The sequence below is a fragment of the Xyrauchen texanus genome, chromosome 39 (genome assembly GCF_025860055.1).
Source record: "Xyrauchen texanus isolate HMW12.3.18 chromosome 39, RBS_HiC_50CHRs, whole genome shotgun sequence".
NCBI lineage: Eukaryota > Metazoa > Chordata > Actinopteri > Cypriniformes > Catostomidae > Xyrauchen > Xyrauchen texanus.
Window position 1 is genome coordinate 31,775,493 of NC_068314.1, and position 24,176 is coordinate 31,799,668.

The 24,176-nt window shown below is 37.8% G+C and overlaps 2 protein-coding genes across 4 annotated transcripts; both read left to right on the plus strand.

The window, feature by feature from the left end:
- Positions 1 to 1,656: 1,656 nt before the first annotated feature.
- Positions 1,657 to 23,741, plus strand: LOC127632503 (copine-3-like). Of its 3 annotated transcripts, none has more exons than XM_052111114.1 (16): positions 1,657 to 1,784; positions 11,037 to 11,168; positions 12,029 to 12,208; positions 12,391 to 12,465; positions 15,418 to 15,489; positions 15,674 to 15,757; positions 15,858 to 15,947; positions 18,110 to 18,205; positions 18,554 to 18,640; positions 19,855 to 19,914; positions 20,058 to 20,191; positions 20,460 to 20,514; positions 20,613 to 20,664; positions 20,740 to 20,873; positions 21,299 to 21,535; positions 22,759 to 23,741. In XM_052111114.1, the coding sequence occupies exons 2-16, from the start codon at positions 11,037 to 11,039 to the stop codon at positions 22,870 to 22,872; spliced, it is 1,602 nt and encodes a 533-aa protein (XP_051967074.1). In that variant the 5' UTR covers positions 1,657 to 1,784; the 3' UTR covers positions 22,873 to 23,741. The 3 variants fall into 3 exon arrangements, with proteins under 3 accessions (XP_051967074.1, XP_051967072.1, XP_051967073.1); XM_052111112.1 differs by lacking the exon at positions 18,110 to 18,205 and adding an exon at positions 18,285 to 18,383; XM_052111113.1 differs by lacking the exons at positions 1,657 to 1,784; positions 18,110 to 18,205 and adding exons at positions 10,581 to 10,662; positions 18,285 to 18,383.
- rbm12 (RNA binding motif protein 12) lies at positions 1,678 to 8,339 on the plus strand. The gene is made up of 3 exons (XM_052111111.1): positions 1,678 to 1,784; positions 3,979 to 4,062; positions 4,883 to 8,339. Exon 3 carries the CDS (start codon positions 4,905 to 4,907, stop codon positions 7,488 to 7,490), a length of 2,586 nt encoding a protein of 861 aa, XP_051967071.1. The 5' UTR covers positions 1,678 to 1,784; positions 3,979 to 4,062; positions 4,883 to 4,904; the 3' UTR covers positions 7,491 to 8,339.
- Positions 23,742 to 24,176: the final 435 nt, after the last annotated feature.

Below are 24,176 nucleotides of genomic sequence, written 5' to 3' on the forward strand. Positions count from 1 at the left end.
GTATGTTTTGTCCTCTCTTCCATAGAGCTCCATCATCTGCAGTGACTTACCTATCCCTGGTCCAATATTTACAAAGGCATCATCTATCATCACACACATACACGCACACATTGTATTTCCATGTTTTATAGGGACTTTCCATAGACGTAATGGTTTTTATACTGTACAAACTATATATTCGAACCCCTAACCCTCACAGAAAACGTTCTGCATTTTTACATTTTCAAAAAACTTATTTAGTATGATTTATTAGCCGTTTTCCTCATGGGGATCGACAAATTGTCCCTACAACGTCAACAATTTCGGGTTTTACTATCCTTATGGGGATATTTGGTCCCCGCAAAGTGATAAATACACGCTCACACACACACACACATCACCTAGAGTAAACAATGAGTTAAGTACTTCCGGTTTTGTATGAGACAACGTCTAAATAAAAGTTTCCAAAAAACAATGCCCTGTAACAACACGTAAATATAAGTACAAATTAAATAACACCAATGGGTGAGAGGGATTATTTAAAACCTTATTTGTCCAAAATAAGTCAATTGATTTGTATTATTGTGTTATTTGTTATTTGTGTAATTGATTTGAGGATTTTTCAGTACTTTTAAAGTTCACCCCAAAATTTTAATTCACTCATCATTTACTCACCCTCATGCTATCCCAGATGTGTATGACTTTCTTTCTTCTGCAGAACACAAACAATTTTTTTAGAAGAATATCTCAGCTCTGTAGGTCCATACAATGCAAGTGAATGCTGACCAAAACTTTGAAGCTCAAAAAACACAAAAGAGTAGTGTTAAAGTAATCCATACGACTCCAGTGGTAAAGTCAATGTCTGAGAGCTGAGATATTATTTTTGTTTTATGTTCTGCAGAATAAAAAAGTCACTCATCAGGAGAGGCATGAGGGTGAGTAAATGATGAGAGAATATACATTTTTGGGTGAACTTTTCCTTTGAGGCATCAAGATACTGGGACGGATCAATTTAGAAAACATGCAGTTGTGGTGGTGTTTTAAAAAGCTACTATTATAACAGTAATAATAAATTAATTTAATGAAATAACGAAAGCACCAAATTATTTAAAACTCCTCAATAACTCCTCCTATAATTCCTCAATAATTAGACCCAATTACTGAAATTTCAAACATAGCAGATTTATTTATTTATCATACAATTGAATGCATCAGTCCAGAAAGTCTGCACCAAACTGCATTAAAGAAAAAAAATGCAACAATTTCTACATCAGTATTGCATATTGCATATCCAATATTTGAAAATCTGCTGTTAAAAATAAATATCAAATTATAACTTAATTTGAGACCACTCATAGTTTTAAATACTAATACACATATATGGGTGATGGGCTATATGAAATGAGGGATTGATATGGGAGAAATTCGTTTTGTTTAATGTTTTTAGCTCAGAGGTCGCGGCTTTTCTTTTTCTTTTTTATTTATTTCATTCACCACTAGAGGGCGACGCACGGGTCTAGATTAGAAGGTAACCGTTGATCTGCGTAAAGTCTCGCCAAAGTCACAAGCTCACCATCTCTTATCATTACCAACGCTCGCGAGAGTTTGCCAGATCAAGGTTTCCCTTCTAGACACAACCTCCTACAGGACAGCGCGTGTCAGTGCAGTGTAGTTCGTCATTGGCTCACAGAAGCGCATGCTGATTGAGCAGCAGACATTGAAGAACAAGAGGTGGGAGAAGACAACCGAAGGGCCTCGTCTTATTTGTTTTATTAAAAAAAGATCTGTTTAGACAAATACTTTCGGTAAGAACATGCAGAGTACATCAATTCACATAATGTATTTTTCATGCAACCATACACAACATTGTCGGCATTTAAAAAAAAAAATGAAATGAATTTGGAAGTGTGATTGATATAGGGGCAGTGTGTTCGTGAGCTACAAGCAAACGACTCAGCTTTGTTGTTATTGGTATTTTGGTCATTGTTAATTGTTAATGGACAGTTAGTGTGTTATTTCTTTATGTTTGAGAAGTGTTATGCAAATGTTGAACATTGAGAGAATAGCAGCGACCATTGTTTCTGATGGCTGCTTTAGACGGTAAATACAGGCGGCGCTAGCACGCGCCATTTTGTCATCTGGTTTGCAGTTTGAATGGCTGATGACGCAATGCCATGGTTGTTATTGTTAAATTAACTAGAGTATTACATTCAGCAAAGCAAACAGTGTTATGTTTCAAAGCTTTTATTGAACGGATGATCATACCCACCTGTTTCTATTATGTTGATCACGTGTATTTCAGATGTGGTTCATGCTAAACCTGCTAACGTCAATAAACTCTATCAATAAACTCCAATGTGCCTTTAATGATGCTCCTTGATGTGGCGTTTGTTGCCACGTGGATTTCAGCGTCAAAATCAGTCATTTAGCAACATTTGGTTTATGTAGGTTTGAATTGTTTGTATCAATGTTGCTGAATTGTGAGGTTTTTGGTTAATATTTTCATGCAGGTGTTCAAAAAGCAATTAGCAGACCAGGTAGACTTCTTTTTTTTTCTCCCTGAGTCAAACCATCACTTGGCCTGTTCTAGATATCCCAGTGTGCTTATGGTTATTCACGTCTTGTTATTTGGTTTTTCAGTTTCCACATTTCTTTTGTCACTCAACTCTATTTACCTTATATTAACCACATCAAGCAGAATGTTAGGCATTCTAAATGTTCAAAGCTTTTTGAAAACTAGGGTTGTCTTTTATTGGTCTGAAAAAGCAAAGTATTATTAAATTAGCCTAGTTGTTGGGTATGTGGAGGTGAATGAGATATGTTTGGCTGGAACCATAAACATTCACAATTTCCTTTCTGTGATGGTGAGCAATTGCAAATTGAAGATGCAAGGCTTGGAATGATGGGCCAAGAGATCAAATGTTCCAAGGTTTGTCTGGGATGCTTAGCATGATTGAGCTGAGCCATGTGGGTTTTGAAACTGGGATTGCAGAGGATGACAGAAAATGGCATTAGGCAGGTCAATCAGCCTTAATGAATTAGCCTAAGTTGGGCTTTGTTTTTTCAGTTACAGTGTGCTGAGTTGAATAAAATTTTACATTCTCGATAGTATGATTCCAGTACTGAAGAAGGGTTTCATTTGTCTGATTTGTCTGATTTTCAGTGGTTGTATGCACTGGGAAGTTTGGTATTTGATGTAGCCTATTATTGTGAGAATTTTAGGCTGGGATTTACTTTGTTTTTCTGCGTAACGGATGGCGTCGGGTTAACCGCATTGCCTTTCAAAGTTTAGGCTACTTTTTGACCGCGATTTAAATATGAACACATTCATCATATGCGCACTTCAACTGCTTTTTGATGATCTTTTAGTACAGTCAACGGCAGACGCATGCGGCTTACAGATGAGGACTGTCCCCGTATCGAGTAAATCTGGGCCGTACGCGGACAGTCCGTGCTGAAATTTACATCACACAGACTGTTTGCAGAGCGATCAGCAACGCGGACAATGGAAGTATACATTGGCCTTAAGGCTGAAACTATCTAGGCTAGATATTTCAACTCTAGGAATGTTCTTTTAATTACTTGCATATTGCTACATACTGCTCACTACTTATCATTTTTTCATCTTCAACTAATGGAAGCACACAGTCTGTTAATTAAGTTTAACATGCTATGTGATTTGTATTGGAAAATGTTTGAAAAATATCTGTATGTTTAGACGTTGCTGTTAAGTATAATTTTCAGTAAATTTTTCGATGGGGTATTATGTGAAATAAGAGGACATGTATGCGTATAAAGACAAAGTTTAATATGTATGGCTTTTGCAAAGCAGCTGGCCAATTTTGATGTGCACATGTGATGATTCATTGTTTTGCTATGTTATACTAAATGGGCTGGAAGTGGCTGGCACTGAATGGTTTTCTTGGAGATACTCACTGAGTATGCTTATTTTAATGCTGTTTACATATTTTTGCCTCCATTTTATTCTTTTTATTACAGTCGAGAATTGATTTTAAATGATTGCCGTCAGGATTGGCTTGGGTATCCTGTGCAACTTGTAACGAAGCAGCACTTTTAATACAGGTAAGCATTTGAGGGTTCTTTAGTCCACCTAGGCTAACTTAAAGAGATATTTGAGCAACTCTCTTTTAATTTTCCATAAAAGAATACAAAACAAATAGATTCATGCAATGCTCTCTTTGTGAAATGTTAGCCTATATTACAGCAGTATGCATTCTTCTGTGCAAATCGGTTGACTGAATTATGTTGAAAAAATTACGTTTTTTTTTAATTATTATTTTGAAAAGATACAATGTGTTTTGTGGGGCAATAAGCAAAATATTGCTTAAATTCATTTAGATTGATGTTTGTTACGTTTTTACAGTATAGCCTCAAATGTTGTCCAAAAGATGTATTTTTTGCTACAGAAGACTAAATGTACTTAACTTTAATTTGGTCATTAAATCACCTACTAGAGTCAATTTTCTGTCAGACTTTGATATCTAGCCTATATTGTTATGCAGATTGTGGTTTTGTCCTGCATTAAGTTCAGACAATTGACATTTTCAGGAGTGTTCTAAGTGGATATGTCATGTTTAAATATTGAATGATTTTTAAATACAAAATTTCCATATACATAAATGAAGAAATTTAGTTCAACTGAATTCATTAATTCACAAAACTCCTAAGCAGAATCATGCTGTTTAATAGTAGCTTTGCTGTTTTAAAAGTCAAGTGCTATTTGTTCTGCTGGTGTCAATGTAATTTCTCAAATTCTTTGGTAAAACTAGGTTTGGTCTTGGTGTTAATTGTCGTGTTGTGGTTTGTTGGTTGGTTGTGTGTGTTCTGTTAACTTTTTTGCTTTTCCCCTAGCCTGACAGTCATTGCCTTTTTTCATCTACAGGTTTTTGTTGTTACACCTCAGCATGGCTGTGGTCATCCGTTTGCAGGGTCTCCCTATTGTGGCTGGGACCATGGACATACGCCATTTCTTCTCTGGATTGACCATCCCAGATGGTGGTGTGCATATTGTAGGGGGTGAACACGGTGAGGCTTTTATCGTGTTCGCCACAGATGAAGATGCAAGGCTTGGAATGATGCGCACAGGGGGGTCAATCAAAGGTTCTAAGGTGTCTCTATTACTAAGTAGCAAAACCGAAATGCAAAACATGATTGAGCTGAGCCGTAGGCGTTTTGAAACTGGGAGTGCAGAGGTCGCCACAGGAAATGGCAGTAGGCCAGGTCCACTGGTCAGCACTAGTGGAAGGGGTAACTTGCCAACCACTGCGCCAGGTTTCAGTAATACAACTTCAACCACAGCCACCACACCAGTCTCAGCACATGAGCCTGTGAGCAACAAGACTGTCCCTGCCTTTTCAACCACTACCATGGGCAACATTCCCCCAAACTTTACCAGTTTCAGCAGCCCAAGTCTTGGCTTGGGATCCACCATGACTACTGTTATGTCGACTTTGAACTCTGTACCTCCCCATATTCCTCCCTTGCCTACTATGCCGACTCTACCACCAATGCCCCCCATACCTGTACCACCTCCAGTGTCCACATTGCCTCCAGTACCAGCTGTTAATCCTCTAACATCAGTGCCTCCTGTCCCTCCCATTGCACACATGCCACATCTGTCCGCACTTCCACCATTTAACCCAGGTGTCCCACCACCAGTTGGCCATGTGGCTGGTGGTTTAGCTGCCTCCGGTCAGCTATCTCTCGTAACTCCAAATCCAATGTTCCTCAATCCCCTGAACCCTCTGAACCCCCTCAACCTCCAACCTCATTTGAAATCACCAGCAACAAACCCAGATGAGTTCTACATTCATCTGCATGGCCTTCCTTTCTCAGTCAGTGAAAATGAAGTTAGAGATTTTTTTCTAGGACTAGGCGTGGAGTCAGTTCGGTTACTCCGAGACAATCTGGGCAGAAACAATGGCAGGGCACTCGTAAAGTTCTTCTCACCTCATGAATCTTTTGAAGCCCTGAAAAGAAATGCAGGAATGATAGGCCATAGGTTTGTTGAGGTTTCTCCTGCAACTGAGAGACAGTGGCGAGAAAGCACAGGCCACGCAGAACAAAATCGGCATCGTCGCGAAAGCATCAACTCACCGTCTCCCACTGGTCGTGAGAGAGCTAGGTCCCGATCCCCCCACAATCATGATTTCTGTGTGTATTTGAAAGGACTCCCATATGAAGCAGAGAACAAGCAGATCTTTGAGTTTTTCAAAAACCTTGATATTGTTGAAGACAGCATTTACATTGCGTACGGAACCAATGGCAGGGCCACTGGTGAGGGATTTGTTGAGTTCAGAACAGAAACAGACTACAAAGTTGCCCTTGGATGCCACATGCAGTACATAGGTAGTAGATTCATACAGGTTCACCCCATCACAAAGAAAAATATGTATGACAAGATAGATGCAATTCGCAAAAGACTGCAGGGTAACCAGGGCGATCAAAAGAATAGCTTTGGAGAAGGTGGTAAAAATGCCAAGAATTGTGCTCACATAACGAATATTCCCTATAACGTGTCTAAAAAAGATGTCCGTCTGTTTCTTGATGGGATTCAGCTGTTTGAGGAAAGTGTTAAGGTGCTAGTTGACGCAAATGGTAACGGTCTTGGCCAGGCTATTGTACAGTTTAAGTCTGAGGAGGATGCACTTAAAGCAGAGCGCCTACATAGGCAGAAATTAAACGGGAGGGATGCCTTTGTGCATTTGGTTACATTTGAGCAGATGAAGGAGGTTGAGAGAAATCCTCCCTCACAGGCAAAGCGAGGACAGAAGTCCCAAGGAAATTCCCATGTCCATGCATATGCTCAGATTCAGCCCCAAGTTCCACAAGCACCACATGCTTTTCCAGGAATGACAGGAGACGAGTTCAGTTTTCTCAGAAATGCTGTTGGAACCCTCTGCAATGCCCCCCCATTTGTCAACCCTTTTGCTGCCCCTGGTAATGGACTAGCAGGTCCACCACCTTTGCCGCCACTTGGTGCAGCCTTTGGTGATGTAGCACGTACTGTTCCCCCACCGATGGTTGGAGGGCCAATACCTGGTGCCATTCTAGAGCACCCTGGTTTCAGACCCGGTGGCAACAGTGAACCTTCTGGTTTTGTCGGGGCACCAGAGACCTTGAGAGGCATAATGCCATTTGATAATGGATCGTCCCAGAAAGGAGCTGGCCAAAATCATGGTGGGAGCCAAGGTCAAAGACCAACTACTGAAAATATTAGAGGACCATCCAGTGGTGGTCCAGGTAATCCACGGCCCATCATTGTCAAGATTCAAAACATGCCCTTTACTGTCACAGTTGATGAGATAATTGATTTCTTTTATGGATATCAAGTGTTGCAGGGTTCTGTATGTTTGCAATTCAATGATAAAGGTTTGCCCACTGGGGAAGCAATGGTTGCGTTTGACTCCCATGATGAAGCAATGGCTGCTGTGATGGACCTGAATGATAGGCCCATTGGGGCGAGGAAAGTTAAGGTCACTTTGGGATAAAAAGATCTTGTCACTGCAATAGTGTCTTTTGTTTTGTTAATGTGTTTTCTGAAATGCCTAATCTAGTTTTTAATGCACAAAAACTGACTAGTATTGGATCCTTTTTTCTCTCTTGGCACACCAGACATGTATATTTAACAGTGTATCAAAGATTGTAGAAGTTACATGAGGTATGACACAATAGAGAAGAGACAATGTATCTTTTAAATTCTTAAGAGCTTTTTTGATAAAGACTACAGGCCTGTGTTAGTTCACTTTAGAAGATCTGATAAAGGGGGCATCATAGTGGTTTGTTCAAGTAGTATCTAATAGCTATACTGAATTAGGTTACTTGGCAAGTAATCTCTCTCAGAATTCCTCATTGTTTTGTATCTCTGCTCAAGTTTGAACAGTTTACACACGTGATCCATGTTGCCGCATACATTTCCTTTGGACAAACAAACCAAGTGCTGCCATGCATTGTGTGCTTATGTCTACGCTTCAGTTAATTTATTTGCCCTCTGCGCCAAGTTTTTTTTCTGTCATTAAAATGAAATGTCAGTCTTTTTCTTAATATCAGTTGCTGTCACATTGGATTGCTTTAACTTCCTAAAATGTCAGATCAAGACTTCACTGTAAATGCTAAGCGGGGTTGTGAAGAAAATGCGGCATTGTAATGTTATGTACATGAATATTTTGCTATCTTAGCTCTTCACAATATGTGCTGTGGTGTTTGAGAATAGCTTTCTTACTTTTTCTTTTTTTAAGTGTTGCTGAATTGTATCAGTTATTAGTTTATTTTGAAGTTCCAGCGCTTTTTCACCTGTAAATACTTTCCAGCTGAAATATTTTGTCAATAAAATGACATTCCTGAAATTACACTTCAAGGTATTGTATTCTCTCCTGTCTTTTTTCTTTTTCATTTTCAGTTCACACATGAACAATAAAGTGTTTTGCTGTGACTTTCTTGTTTCCCATATTGAACTACAGATTTGAAATAATTGTTCTCCCTTGATCATTTATTAGCTAAATATGAGCTTATGCTTTAGCTAAAAGGCTGATTTGAAATATTTTGCTTCAATAATTTGTCCGTTGCATAAGGATTTGGACTTTGCCATTTTCCAATAGGCTTTATTTAGATTTTTTGTATATGATGTGAGTTAAAGCACTATAAATAATGTGTTGTGATGCTTCTTCAGTATAACATCCCAAGGAAGAGTGTCATGCTGTAAAGTGATTATTGTTTTTTAGAATGGAAAAGATTTCAGTTGAGTAAGGAAACAAAAATATCTAGATTGGATGTCAAACTGCACAGCATACATTTAGCATGTTCACACGTATATTATAACTCAACCAGCTGTACCACAGTTGTTGTTTTTTTATTTTTGAGAATTAAGTACCTCTACATGCAAGATGCAAAACATTTTTTAGGCTGTTTATGAATTTCGTTCTGATATTGCTTTTACAGAGGATGAACAGTTGTCATGCGAACTGCATTAATGAAAGCACGCTTAGTGCATGAAGTATTTCACTGTTTTGGCTGTGGATCATAATGGTGAATTATACTGTGCAGAGAGATATGTATGTTGTATAGTATCTTTTTGAATATTAACAAAGTAATTTACTTGCCATTTCACTTTAGCAAGCTGTTTTTCACGCTATGCTTTTTCAAAGATTTCTGCACGTTCGCAATGTACTTCTGTCAATACCCGTCAAGTCGAATTACTCTCAAACAGTTTTTCTGATGTTTTAAATTTGCTTACACATGAGTACATAGTGATTTTTATCTGAGATGAGCTTTTGCTGTTGTGGAATGCTTTGAACAAAAAGTTGTTGACTCATGGAGTGCATTTCTGCCCTTTTCCTATTCTCAAGTGCTTCTCAAGCTTTGTGGACTACATATTTTGTGCTTTTTGGCGCTGAGCCTTGATTCCTGATTACATGATAATGTTCAGGTAAGTTCTGACTATGGACATAAATACAGCTATATGATTTTAAAACTTCTTGGTAGTTGCCTTCACTTTGCTGCTGGACAAGATTATGTGGAGCATGGAAGTTTATCCCAGATGTATTAGTGTTTTCCATTTTGAAGAGACAATGCATTGCGTCTGTGGAAATTGTATTAATTTTGGGGAAAGAAACTGCTTTTGATCCGATTAATACAGTCATCTAAACATCTATGCTATACCAAACATCATCTCAGTAACTCTGGCTAGCTTCTATATTATATTTTGGAATATTGTTTGAGCTGAAATAATCTTTGATTTGTTTATATTTTTAATTGCAAGATTTCCAACTGTAAGTGCAATGCTGTTTTGGGAGACAGGCTGTTGAAACTTATTTTCATAGATTATGCACACAATAACTGCTTTGGTGGGATGATTGAATTTGGTTTTAGTTGTGGAGTTGTTGTTTTGACAATACATTTATTTAGTTTAACATGCATTTATATATTGATTGCACTGCAATATCCAATCAAATGTTTGGTTTTTTTTTTTTTTTTTGCATTTGTCAGTTTGTTTATGACCAGTTGGGTCTGTTAGAACACGTCACGAATATAAAGAGTGATTGGTCGTTGCATTTGGGGGTTTCTATATGAATAGCTTATACATCTTATTTTATGCATTGCTCCAGTCAGTTATTGACCAAGCTGTTATCGCATTGAAACTATTTGATTAATTTTTGGATTTGTATTGTTTGGATTGACTTGTACAGCCGCTTAACGCACAAATATATACACGTTAGTCCTCGTTTTGGAAGATATACGTGCACCCCGCTCTTCAAAACGTGCACTGCTTTTATATAGCACTTTGATTCGTTATTCTATTTGAGTTCGTATGCAGTATCTGTTTACAACACACGACTGTTATGATAGTGTTTTATTTTGTATGGAGAATGCGATTTCATACCTGCCTGTGTTATGACTCAGTTCAAGTCGGCTGTTCTGTGCTTAATGCTCTGCACTGCAGAGCTAGAGAAGTGATTGACAGACTTCTGGCCAATGGTATCGTACAAAACACGGCTCAGCTGGAGTGCTGGCCAATAGCGTTGCACGTCAAGAAAGGAACTGACTGGTACCGCCCTACTCATTGCATATTAAATGACGTGTCAGGGTGGAGTCGTGTAGAAGCTTGTGAGCAGTTTCGGAACAGGAAAGCACCGTGTACAATTTACAACTTTCAAGTTGTTGAGGGTATGATATATTTATTTTGTGTTTCATAGTCGGATTTTACATTTGATGTCATACTTATAACGGGGTGTCTGTTTTTAGATTTTCATTGCGCGATTATGCAATGCTTTAATATGTTTAATATCACGCTTTCTACTACATTTAAGGCGTGACTGTAGGAACATGGCTATAGAGTTCTTTTGAAATGCTGACATGTGTGCTTTCAGACACATTTTAAAGTGTTTGTTTTTTCTGTTTAAATATCAATTTGCCTTGCTTTTCACAAGTTATTATTCCTCACACCACGTCTACTCCCTTACGCTTTAGTAAGAATTCTTTGAAGTAGTTTGGCTCGAGGACAAAACTTCATACAAGTTTGTATCTGTTGTGGTTTTCAGATGGCCGTTCAGTGTGTGTCCAAAGTTGAGCTATCCATCTCCTGCAATAATCTCCTGGATAAAGATGTTGGATCCAAATCTGATCCCCTCTGTGTTCTGCTGCAGAGTATTGGTGATGACAAATGGACAGAGGTATGCCATTTAAAGGGATAGTTCAACCAAAAATGGAAATTATCTCATCATTTACTCACCCTCATGCCATCCCAGATGTGTATGACTTTCTTTCTTCTGCTGAACACAAATTAAGATTTTTAGAAGAATATTTCTGCTCTGTAGGTCCATACAATTCAAGTTAACGAGTTCCAAAAATGTTGACGCTCCAAAAAGCACATAAATGCAGCATAAAAGTAATCAATGTGACGCCAGTGTTTTAATCCATACCATCAGAAGTGAAATGATAGGTGTGGGTGAGAAATAAATAAACATTTAAGTCATGTTTTGCCTGAAATTCTTCTCCCTGCCCAGTAGGGCGCGATATGCATGAAGAATGTGAACCACCAAAAACGCAAGATTAATGAGAAAATGTTCTTTTTCTCACTATTATATCAATTCTGAAGATATTGAGTTGACCACTGGAGTTTTATGGATTACTTTTATGCTGACTTTAGTGATCAATTTTAGTACCCTTTCACTTACATTATATGGACCAAAGGAGCTGAGAAATTCTTCTAAAAATCTTCTAATTCCACAGATGAAAAGTAGTCATACACATCTGGGATGGCATGAATTTTCATTTTTTGGTGAACAATACTTTTACGTTCACACCCTCAGGCATCTCATAGATGGATAGTTTTAGAATGTAACAAATGAATTAGCAATGTTTACACACAACAGGATTTTAATTTAGTAATTTTGAAAGTTTTATAATTAGTTTCTTGCTATATATAGCTAAATAAATGCATGTATGTGCATGTAAAAAAATCACAATATAATGCATATACAAAGGTATACTTCAGTGGTAGACCCATTGTTGAATTGTTCAATCAACGCAGGTAGACCGCACAGAGAGAGTGAAGAATTGCCAGGATCCTGAGTTCTCTACAAAACTTCACATTGACTACTACTTCGAGAAGGTGCAGAAACTGAAGTTTGGCATCTATGACATTGACAACAAGTCTGTCAATCTCACCGACGATGACTTTCTGGGAGGCTTTGAAACCACCCTTGGCCAGGTAAGTGCATACCATGTTAGTCACTGGAGAACCATGCTACTTATTGGAAATGTTCATCATTAAGAATGTATAACATTAGTAACGCATGCATGAAATATTCATAAATGTGTTCCAAAAGTAACAATATACTGAACTGAATTCATGCATTCTCTTTAATATTTTTGCACCAAACTTTGCAACAGATTGTGTCAAGCAAGAAGATTACCAGACCCCTGCAGCTCAAGACAACCAAACCAGCTGGCAAAGGAACGATAACGGTACGTGTCAAAATTAGAGATGTGCCAGGGTGGGCAACTCTCAAATAAACAGAGACGCCACATCTCCGAGAGCATTTTTGCGTGATGATAGCTTACTGTGCGAAACAGTAAATATCAGTCGGCACAGTAAAACCTTATGCAAGAAGTTCCATCTCTTTAATACTTAAAATTTAGTTCATATACAGTATGCACTGCTGCTGTTTCAGCCATCAAAGTGCCGCATCAACAATACATTACAAGAAGATTACTGTCAGACATTAAATCCTCTGCTGTAAGTAATATTTCCATATTTGTGAGGTGCTTTGGAGATATTTAAGTCTTTTGCTGATTCTGTCTGACATTGTTTAAATAAATGGTTGCAGTAAAAAAAGGTTTAAACTGCTAGAGGTTGTGTATCTTGCAGGTCTGCACTTTTAAATGTGCAGCAAGGATCACCCTGAAGCATGTCATTCAGGATGCGCATAAGCATTTTTGTGCCACTCTGTATTGAAGACTTTCTTATTTTGATAGTTTTGTTCAATAAATGCTATAGTTATTTAGCCTTTATTTTTGATAAAGGGGCAGTTCATCTAAAAATGAAAATGATCTTATTTACATTTATGCATTTGGCAGACGCTTTTATCCAAAGTGCCTTACAGAGCCCTTATTACAGGGACAATCCCCCTGGAGCAACCTGGAGTTAAGTGCCTTGCTCAAGGACACCATGATGGTGGCTGTGTGGATCGAACCAGCGATCTTCTGATTACCAGTTATGTGCTTTAGACCACTACACCACCACCACTCCTACACCCATTTACTTACCCTCATGCCATCCCAGATATGTTTGACTTTCTTTTATCAGCAGAACACTAATTACGATTTTTAGAAAAATATCTCCGCTCTGTAGGTCCATACAGTGGAAGTGAATGGTGATCAGACCTTTTTATAGCTCCAAAAATCACCTTAAGGAAACTTAAAAGTAACCCATAAGACACCAGTGGTCCTTGTCAGGGCTGTTCAGTGGCGGATATTGATAGTAAAAGAGGACTTAAATATTTATCTGTTTCTCACCCATTAATTCAGAAGATATGGATTAAACCACTGGATTACTTTTATGCTGCCTGTAGGTCCTTTTTGGAGCTTCAAAGATTTAAAAGTTTTGGTCACCATTCACTTGCATTTTATGGACCTACAGAGCTGAGATATTCTTCTAAAAATCTTTGTTTGTGTTCTGTCATACACATCTGGCATGTCATGAAGGTGAATAAATGATTGGAGAATTTTCATTTTTGGGTGAACTATTTCTTTAAATATCCTGTTGTTGCCATGTTATAATACTGCGCTTAGCTTCCGTATATCCGTCTAAAATGTGTTCTGATCACATGAACATAAAGCCTAATTACACGTGAATTCCTTAACACCAACTAGTCCAGTGTTTCCCAACCTTTTTTCTGACACGGTACACTTTTTATGACTAAAATTCTACGGCACACCACTATCCCACAGGCTAACCATCATCAATATTTTTCCTTTTCAAGAACTTGTCCATGTTTTCTGTCCGTCGTAGTAGTGTGTTTGCTTGTAATGTTTGAAATTTGCCTATGCAAAAAATGGGTGACTGGTGCTGAGGCAATTGTCATTATATTTCTCGTGGCAGTTTTAATTTGGTTCTGGAGGCTGAACCCAGTGTCAAGCGCCGCATCGCCCTCCACATGACAAGAGTTGCAGAAAGCGTCACAGAGGGGTTAATTTACAAGATTGCTTGTAAAAAAGCGGGTTTGCTGTTGCTTTGAAAGCAGAAAGTAATAAAATGACTAATTTAGGTTTAAGCATTTTCTTGATTAATTTAAATGAGTTCAATAACTGGGGTCTACGATAAGGTAACATTTAGTTAAAATAAATTTAGACATTCAATGTCTCTTCACAAATTTAGACCGTTTTTAAATAGTTCTTGTTGCTTAGTACTCTCAAAGACATTATTGGTAAAGCAAAAACGTTGGTGTAAAAGTGAATTTTTCAAAGGGCGAATTTCTCCGAAAAGTGAGGAGTTTGGATCCCTGAAATTATAATTTTTTTTTCATGCATTCATTTATTTTGTGGACTTTGATAATTTTCCAGGGCACACCTGACAATCTTTCATGGCACACTAGTTGGGAAACACTGAACTAGTCGTTTAGACAACCCACAGGCTAGTCGATTTAGAAAATTGGTACTTTTGCACATCCCTAGTTAAAATGCTTGTATATCTGTACGTTTGGAATTATTAGTGAAAAAAACTATCAAAGGACATGAGGGTTTTTATCTAATTCAATTCATTTGCATTTTTTGAATGCAAAAAATAATACAGACATTTTTTTTTATTTATAATTTGCATGTTCAAATCTATTAAAAGTGTTGTAAAATAATTGCTGTAAACCACACTTTACCTACACTATTACATTGTTTGCTCCTTTCGAGGGAATTGGTTATAGGAACTGGCTTTCTACTACAGCACTGCCAATCAAAAGACTGTAAATTTTTGTCTCTTCCCATGTCTCCCCAATTTGGAATGCCCAATTCCCAAGTCCTCATGATGGTGTATTGATTTGCCTCAATCGGGGTGGCGGATGACGAATCTCAGTTTCCTCCGCATCTGAGACCGTCAGTCTGCGTATCTTATCACATGGCTTGTTGAGTGCATTTCCATGGAGACGTAGCGCGTGTGGATGCCCACGCCATTCTCCGAGGCGTCCACGTGCAACTCGCCACGTTCCCCACTGAGAACGAGAACCACATTATAGCGACCACCAGGAGGTTACCCCATGTGGCTCTACCCTCCTTAGCAACCAGGCCAATTGGGTTGCTTAGGAGACCTGGCTGGAGTCACTCAGCAAGCTATGGATTTGAACTTGCGACTCCAGGGGTGGTAGTCAGTGTCAATACTGGCTGAGTTTCCCAGGCTCCCTACATTCAGCAATGTTGTGTTTTTGACAGATTTCAGCTGAAGAGGTGAAGGACAACCGGGCAATTGTGTTAGAAGTGGAAGCCAAAGGCCTGGATAAAAAGGTAGATGCTTTCAGGCTCGGTTATCATTTCCATTATAATTATAATAACCAATTTATTTGTACTCCATGAATTCTTGCAGCAAAAATTGCAGTTTGAGGGCACATGTAATACCAAATTTATTTTGTATGTGGCAGAGATTATTAGTGTTCACAACCCAATCAGTCATTCATTCTCTTTATTATAGGACATGTTTGGGAAGTCTGATCCATTCCTGGAGTTTTTCAAGCAAGGAGAAGATGGGAAGTGGCAGCTTGTTCACCGGACAGAGGTACTTAACCCACTTTCACTCAATAACATCTGAATATTAAGCACACAAATTACATTGACATGCAGTCTCATTGACCTCAATGTTTTGTTGGCTCTTACAGGTCATCAAGAATAATCTGAATCCATCTTGGAAAAAGTTCACCGTCTCCTTGCATACATTCTGCAATGGTGACCTGAACAAACCAATTAAGGTAATATTAACTGCCCAGGGCTCATATAATCATCCAGGATCACTTGGATAATGATGAATGAATGTACATTACATTTATATAGCACTTTTCTGACACTACACTCAAAGCACTTTACACAGTGAACAGGGGACTCTCCTCAACCACCACCACTGTGCAGCATCCACCTGGATGATGCGACGTCAGCCACCACACACCAGCTGTTTTTGGAGCCAAGTAATGGATTGGGATTATTAGGAGGCCAATAATATAAGGGCCAATGGGTGGAATTTGAACAGGACTGTGGCCGGCACTTTTCGAGAAGTGTCCTTGGATTTTTAATGACCATAGAGAGTCAGGACCTCGGTTTAACATGTCATCCGAAGGACAGTGCCATTTTTACGGTATAGTGTTCACATCACAATACTGGGGCATTCAAACCCACTCAGACCGCAGGGTGAGCATCCCTGCTGGCCTTCCTTATACCAGCAACCATAGTTTTCCTCAGGAGGTCTCCCATCAGGTACTGACCAGGCTCAACCCTGCTTGGCTTCAGTGGTCAACCGGTCTTGAGCTACAGGCTGGATACATGCATGCATATTATTCATCATTGTGTCCTTTGTACAGCACAGCAAAAGTTAGTAGTTGCAAATATATGCGAAAAATCATAATATCACTAAAACAATTTGTGAATAAAGCAGAGTTTCCATCCCATGTGTTTTAAGACAACAAAATAGTCACTTTTGGGGAATTTGTTGCAAGATTGAAATGAAAATTTACATTGCAGCCACTGTTGCTCTTCTATAAAAAGGATACGGTAGTTCACCCAAAAATGAAAATTCTCATCATTTACTCACCCTCGTGCCATCCCAGATGTGTATGGTTTTCTTTATTCTGCAGGACAGAAATTATGATATTTAGATGAATATTTCAGTTCTGTAGGTCCACACAATGGAAGTGAATGGTGACCAAAACTCAAAAGGTCCATAATGCACATGAAGGCAGTATGAAAGTAATCCATAAGACTCCAGTTGTGTAATCAATATCTTTTTAAAAGTTATGGTAGGTGTTGATAAGAAACAGATTAATATTCAAGTCCTTTTTTACTGTAAATCTAAACTTTTACTTTCTCTTCCATATTCTGGTGTGACTTCACTTTCAGCCACTTACTGGTTGGGGCATGTCAAAGGTGGAGATTTATAGTAAAAAGGATTACTTTTATTCTGCCTTTGTGTATTTTGAATCTTCTGAGTTCTGGTCACCATTTACTTGCATTGTATGGACCTACAGAGCTGCAATATTCTTCTAAAAATCTTTGTGTTCAGCAGAAGAAAGTAAGTCAAACACATCTGCTATGGCATGAGGCTGAGTAAATGATGGGAGAATTTTCATTTTTGGGTGAACTATCCCATTAAATGTAATGAATTACTTGCGGCTTAGAGGGCTCAGACAAAATGCTCTGAACTTCATGTTTGCTTGCAATCAGCGGTAGATGCCTTATGTTTGGGAGCCAAAGTATTTCAGACAGTTCTGGGAGGTAATACAAACAGAGACATTTAACTATTATATCTATGATATTCTAATACATTGTATTATGTATTCATGTGGCATTTTGAGGCAGTCACATGACCTTTTTGATGCGCATCTATACATGCCTACATAAATTATGTAGGAATATATTTGGTTAGTGTGTTTGTGCATGTTGTCTTACTAAATAAAATGCATTCACTTCAAGCTAGCATATATGTTATTTTATGTGCATTTATGAAACTTTATTTGCATGCAATATGCATTGTCCCAAGATGCATGTAAAAATACGTGGATGGAAATGTCACCATCTTAACACTATTTTACAATATGATAAGCAGATTCTGCAGACTTCAGACTAAAAGGGAAAAGGTTGATACTTTTGGCTTGCAGTGCTATAAAAACAAGAGGAAGTCAAAGTAAACCTCATTAAAATAAAGTCTCCTTATAAATATATTTGACCTTTTGAGTGGTATCAGAATATGTCTGTCTCCATGTAATACCATATATATATATATATATATATATATATATGAATGTACATTCTTAAGAAAATATAATCATGTGCTTGTTTGGAGAGGAGATAAACACAATCATCCTGTGCTTTCTGCAGTTGTAGTTGTCCTAGTCTTTAGACTAAGATGTTGTTTCATTGCTAGGTTACTTGTTACGATAAGGATGAAGATACGAGCTCCGACATAATAGGAGAATTCACCTCCACCACCGCTAAACTAATGGAGGCTAAAAACAATGCGGTGAGCAGGATGCATGTTTGTTAATCTTCTCTAAAACCACCTTTTTTCTTTCTGGCTTTTCCTTCTCTTTTTGTTGTAGGTTCATTGTTGTGATTATGATAGTGATGGAACTCATGATCTCATTGGTGCGTTTGAAGCTAGTGTGTCAGATCTGCAGAAAGCAGTTCATGGTACTCCGGTGAGACTTCCGCCTTCACTGTTCTCACCCTTCCTATTGTTCACAGCAGAACTTTTTCCTCTCTTTTTACATAAATTTCCATTCTATTTACTTCCATGATGCACCTTTTGTATAAGTCATTTTTATTATGGTTGAAGTGAAAAGCTAAACGGTGTGTTTGGATTTCATAGGTTGAGTTTGACTGCATTCATCCAGAGAAGCAGAAGAAGAAAAAGAGTTATAAGAACTCCGGAGTCATCAGGATTAAAGATTGCAAGGTTTGAACTGTGGTCACCTGTTTGCTTTTTAAAACATTTTAAACAGTATTGTGTTTTACATCCTATAACTGCAAACAAAATTAAAAATTAAACCCAGTTGTGTTGCAGAGATTATGTCTATTGTTAGTGGTGCTCGTTAAGGCAAGCATCTCTATTTTATTGCTTATATTTGGGGTTTGGGTTTTGAACAAACCCCTACCCAAAGTATTTAACCTAGACATGTAACCTGCCCAACATTGTACACATAAATGTTAAGTGACAATTAGCTAATTATTCTCATAGACTTGTATTGAAAGAGAGACCCAAGCTCAATCTAAGGACCAGACAATCATAGAAATGTAGTTTGTGTGCTTTTTCTTTTAACTTTTGCCTGTAATAAACCACACAGAACACCCTAAAAACCATCTAGTGACAACCCTGAACACCTTAGCAAGAGCATAGCAAGAAAAGAAATGTTAAAACATAGTTTTATACACCACAGGTTTTCAAACTGAGGTCCTGCAAGAGGGTTTGGGAGGTTTGCAGAAGTGTGTGTGTATAAAATATATATATAATTAAATAAGATAAAGTAAAATAAGATGGTAAGGGAAAAAAAAAGACAAATATTTTTGGATTCGTTTTTTCTCACCAATTTGGAATGCCCAATGTGCTTCCAAGTCCTCGTGGTGGCGTAGTGACTCGCCTCAATCCAGGTGGCGGAGGACGAGTCTCAGTTGCCTCCACGCCTGAGACCGTCAATCTGCGCATCTTATCACGTGGCTTGTTGAGCGCGTTACCGCGGAGACGTAGCACGTGTGGAGGCTTCCCGCTATTCTCCGCGGTATCCACGCGCATTTCACCATACGCCCCACTGAGCGCGAAAACCACACATTACAGCGACCACAAGGAGGTTACCCCATGTGACTCTACCCTCCCCAGCAACTAGGCCAATTTGGTTGCTTTGGAGACCTTGCTGGAGTCACTTGGCACACCCTGGATTTGAACTCGCAACTCCATACTCGCTGAGCTACCCAGGCCCCTGGAGTTTTTTTTTTGTTGTTGTTGTTATTATTATACATTTTTGAAAACTTTTTAATTAATATTTTACTCACAAAGGGAATGTCATATTTGGGAATCCTAGGCATTGAAAAGTTTGAAAACCCCTGATATACACCATTTTACATGTACATTAAAAAGTAAGATAAATAATTTTCAACCTCTACTTTCTCTTTCAGCTTGAGGCACAGTATTCATTTCTGGATTACGTGATGGGAGGTTGCCAAATTAACTTCACGGTAAGATCAGTCACAGCACAAATTTAGCTTCTGATGGCAGTTGGTTTTTCTGCAGATGTTTACGTGCTCTCTTCATGAATGGGTATGTTGAAGAATAAACGCAGGTGGAAAATTCTAAAGAATTGAATATTGTTTGGTTTTAGGTGGGCATTGACTTCACTGGGTCTAATGGAGACCCCCGCTCTACTGACTCTCTGCACTATCTCAGTCCTAATGGGGTGAATCAGTATCTGTCAGCAATCTGGTCCGTTGGTCAGGTAGTGCAAGACTATGACAAGTAAGAGGGTGTTTTGTCTTGCAATGGGATTTTATTTTTCCCACATATACATTCTATCATTTGGCAGAAAAATAAAGGGCAACTGGCAACATAAACTCTTGTTTTGTTTTTTTTAACTAATGACCATGTGATTAATGCATTGAAAAAGTGTTTGTCTTTGAACAGTTATGACTACTTTAAAGTTGTCATAAGATCGGTCTTGTAATTTAAACAGCTTTATCTTTTTGTATCAGTAGATGGTAGTCTTTCTTTCTTTTTTCTTTCACAGTGATAAACTTTTCCCAGCCTTTGGATTTGGTGCTCAAGTGCCTCCAAACTTCCAGGTTAAACATATTTATAAATGTCTTTTATTCTTATTTGTTCATCATCCATTGTAATAAGAAAATGTGATTAACAAAAGTACTGTTTTGCACTTGCTTAGGTATCCCATGAGTTTCCATTGAATTTCAATCCCAATAGCCCTTATTGCCAAGGTAAGAGTCTTCGCTTTTTAGAATTGAACTTGAACTTTTGCCTAAGAGTAACATAATGCTGTTTGTACCATGTAGGAGTGCAAGGCATTGTAGATGCGTACCGCGCGGTTCTGCCTCAAGTCCGTCTCTATGGTCCCACCAATTTCTCACCCATTATAAACCATGTGGCCCGAATTGCTGCCGGAGCCGCCCAGCAGCCAAATGCAGCTGTAAGTCACTCCATCAACAGCTGTCTTTTTTAATAGCATTTGGTTGTCACCACCAAAGAGCCACTGACTCATCCAACACAGGAAGTGGTTTGATAGGTACTGAAGCATACATGGCCTGTGCCGTGCAATGGTATTTTGCACCCTTTAGAACTATGTATGCTCTGTGCAGGGTTTTATTTCTTCTCTCTTTTTAGTTGCATTGTGTCCACTTGTACCCAACTTTTTTTTTATATTCACCATACTGTTTATACTTAAAGGGATTGTTCACTTATAAATTACATTTCTTGTAGTCATTTACTTACCCTTCTTGTAATCATTTATTTACCCTCATGTTGTTCCCAACCCTGTGGAACACAAAAGGAGATGTATTTTTATTTCTGGGAGACTATTTCTTTAATCTTTTTCTCTTTCTCTCTTTTCAATAGCAATACTTTGTGCTGTTGATTATAACTGATGGGGAGATCACTGATCTGGACCAGACCAGGCAAGCCATTGTGAACAGCTCCAAACTGCCCATGTCCATCATCATCGTGGGCGTGGGAGAGGCGGACTTTAAAGCCATGGAGTTTCTGGATGGAGACAATGGAGTTCTCAAATCCTTGACTGGAGAGCCGGTGGTCAGAGATATTGTGCAGTTTGTGCCCTTCAAACAGTTTGCCAATGTACGAGCCTCTTTGACTTACAACAAGCATGTTGCTTCAGTTTATAATTATTTTTAAAGACCCCATGAAATCACTTTGAGCACAGTTTCTTTCCTGTGTTGATATCTTATTGAAACAAAGTTCGAGTGTGGCATATTTAGGGGCTCTGCCTTTTTAAATGATTGTTAAATGGACAGTAAGCTTTAATTTGGTCATGCACCATAATTTCTTTTTAGGTACCTGCAGGTGGTTTTCTCTTTCGACAGTGTTTTAGTGCAGGATGAGTCATCAAAAAATTTGTTTTTGTTTTGTTTATCCCCAGAAGAGAAAGACAATTTTAAATGTTTATATGCTAAAGGTCCAATTTTTTTCAGCTTTTAAGGGTACACTAGAAAAGATTTGTACTGAAAGGATTGGAAAAGTTCACCCAAAAATGAAAATTCTCTTAATTTACTCGTCATCATGCCTCCCAGATGTGTATGAATTTCTTTATTCTGCTGAACACAAAAAATATTTTTAGAAGAATGTCTCCACTCTGTAGGTCCATACAATGCAAGTGATTGGTGACCAAAATTATGAAGATCCAAAAAGGACATAAATGCAGCATAAAAGTAATCCAAACGACTCTAGACTTCTGAAGTGATCTAATCCGTTTTGGGTGACATCAGACATATATAATTTTTTTTTTTTTTTTTTCACTATACATCTTGCCATTGCAGTCTGTAGGCACAATCATGATTTCAAGCTTGATTACACTTACAAGTGCTTGAAGCATGCACAGAGCACTAGATGGTGCATGGAGACTGCTGATGTCAAGATTTAGAAAGGAAAAAGGTGGTCTGTTCTCACCCCAAACTGGTCAGATATCTTTAGAAGTGATGGATTTATTCGCTGTAGCCTTATGGATTACTTTTGTTTCCTTTATGTGCTATTTGTAGATTCAAGTTCACTTGCATTGTATGGACATACAGAGTTGAGATATTCTTCTAAAAATCTTTGTGTTCTGCAGAAGAAAGAAAGTCATACACATCTGGGATGGCTTGAGGATGGGTAAATGATGAGAGAATTTTCATTTTTGGTTGAACCCTTTAAAGCAATGCACCTTCCATTTTAATTGCATGAGGCCTTTCAATTCCTGTTCAGCCTTTTTCTGTTGTCATTTTATTGCCATTGTCCACATTGTCAGAAAGCATCAGTAAATTTGAATGAATTATGTTAACCCTGCCATATCTGTCTGTCTTTAGGCCCCTAAAGAAGCTCTGGCTCAGAGCGTTCTTGCTGAGGTGCCAAATCAACTGGTGTCATACTTTAAAATGAGTAATCTGGCTCCTGTCAACCCCCCCTCACCCACTAAGTAAACAGGTTTGCACTGGAGACTGAATCTGAAATGAATATAAAATGGCTACAGGATTACTTACTCTAACTTTGGACCACCACTAGAGGAAACCACTGCTCTATGTTCAAGGAGTCATTAAGGGGATGTTTCTGTTACGAAAACCACCAAAATTAAACCTGTTTTATTTTTTCTTATTATGCAAACTGTTTTTTCACCACATTCGTATTTCACAATTGAATTATTCTTGTTGGGTAGTTTATATGAATACTACTTTTTTTTTTTTTAAAGATTTAGTTACATATATTTTATATTTTTGGTTATGGATACAATAATTCTAGATGCCTTAGATGCCTTTAACTATGGCAAGATTTGAAATCACTTTTAGCCTCTTATATGCAGATATAATTATGCTTTATGGCACTTGTGCTGCTTTTTTTTAAGCAGATATTAGCATTAGATATTAGAATTTGAAATGCTGGTATATGCAAAGCCTCGCACTTTCTGCTTCGTATTAGTTATCAGAGCAAAGTAAATAACTAAACTATTTTATCCTCTATGCTGCAATAATAGATATGATTAGTAGCTAGAAACTTACCAAAGAAATCATTGCATGTCTTTTGCTAGCTGAAAGATTACTGAAATTTATATTACCATTATGACGTCATTGTTTTGATTGGGATATATTGAGTTAAGGACCAGTTAATAAGACTAAGGTTTAATTTGTTAATATTAGTTAACTACATTAGTTAACATGAACTAACAATGAACAAAACTTTTACAGCATTTATTATAATTTGGCTAATGTTATTATCAAAATATTCAAATAAATTTAAGTCAAAAGTTGTGTGTGTGTGTGTGTGTGTGTGTAATATATATATATATATATATATATATATATATATATATATATATATATATATATATAACGCACCTTGAACTAACAATGAACAATATTTTTTTGTAAACTAATATTAACAAAGATTAATAAATGCTGTAAAAAATCCATTATCCATTGTTAGTTTATTATACCTAATGCATTTACTTATGTTAATAAATGGAACCGTATTGTAAAGTGTCAGGATAATGATTAATATGCCCATGAGAAACAAAATAGAGTAGAACTGGGTTTAAAATATTGGTTTGCAGTAATATAGTCATAATGTATAGACTTTTTGGGACCAATGAACTGACATGTAACTGTTGTTTTTCATGGTAGCCGTTATTCTGAGGACATGTATGTTGGCAATAAATACCCTGTGTGCCATGTATTTTAAAGAAGCCGTGCTGTTAATTTGATTTCACAACTGTTTGCACCTTAATTGCATT

Coding starts and splice junctions, on each gene's coding strand:
- rbm12 (XM_052111111.1), top strand. CDS start 4,905: ATGGCTGTGGTCATCCGTTTGCAGGGTCTCCCTATTGTGGCTGGGACC.
- LOC127632503 (XM_052111112.1), top strand. CDS start 11,037: ATGGCCGTTCAGTGTGTGTCCAAAGTTGAGCTATCCATCTCCTGCAAT. Junction 20,515..20,612: donor AAGTGCCTCCAAACTTCCAG/GTTAAACATATT, acceptor GCACTTGCTTAG/GTATCCCATGAGTTTCCATT. Junction 20,874..21,298: donor CCCAGCAGCCAAATGCAGCT/GTAAGTCACTCC, acceptor TCTTTTCAATAG/CAATACTTTGTGCTGTTGAT.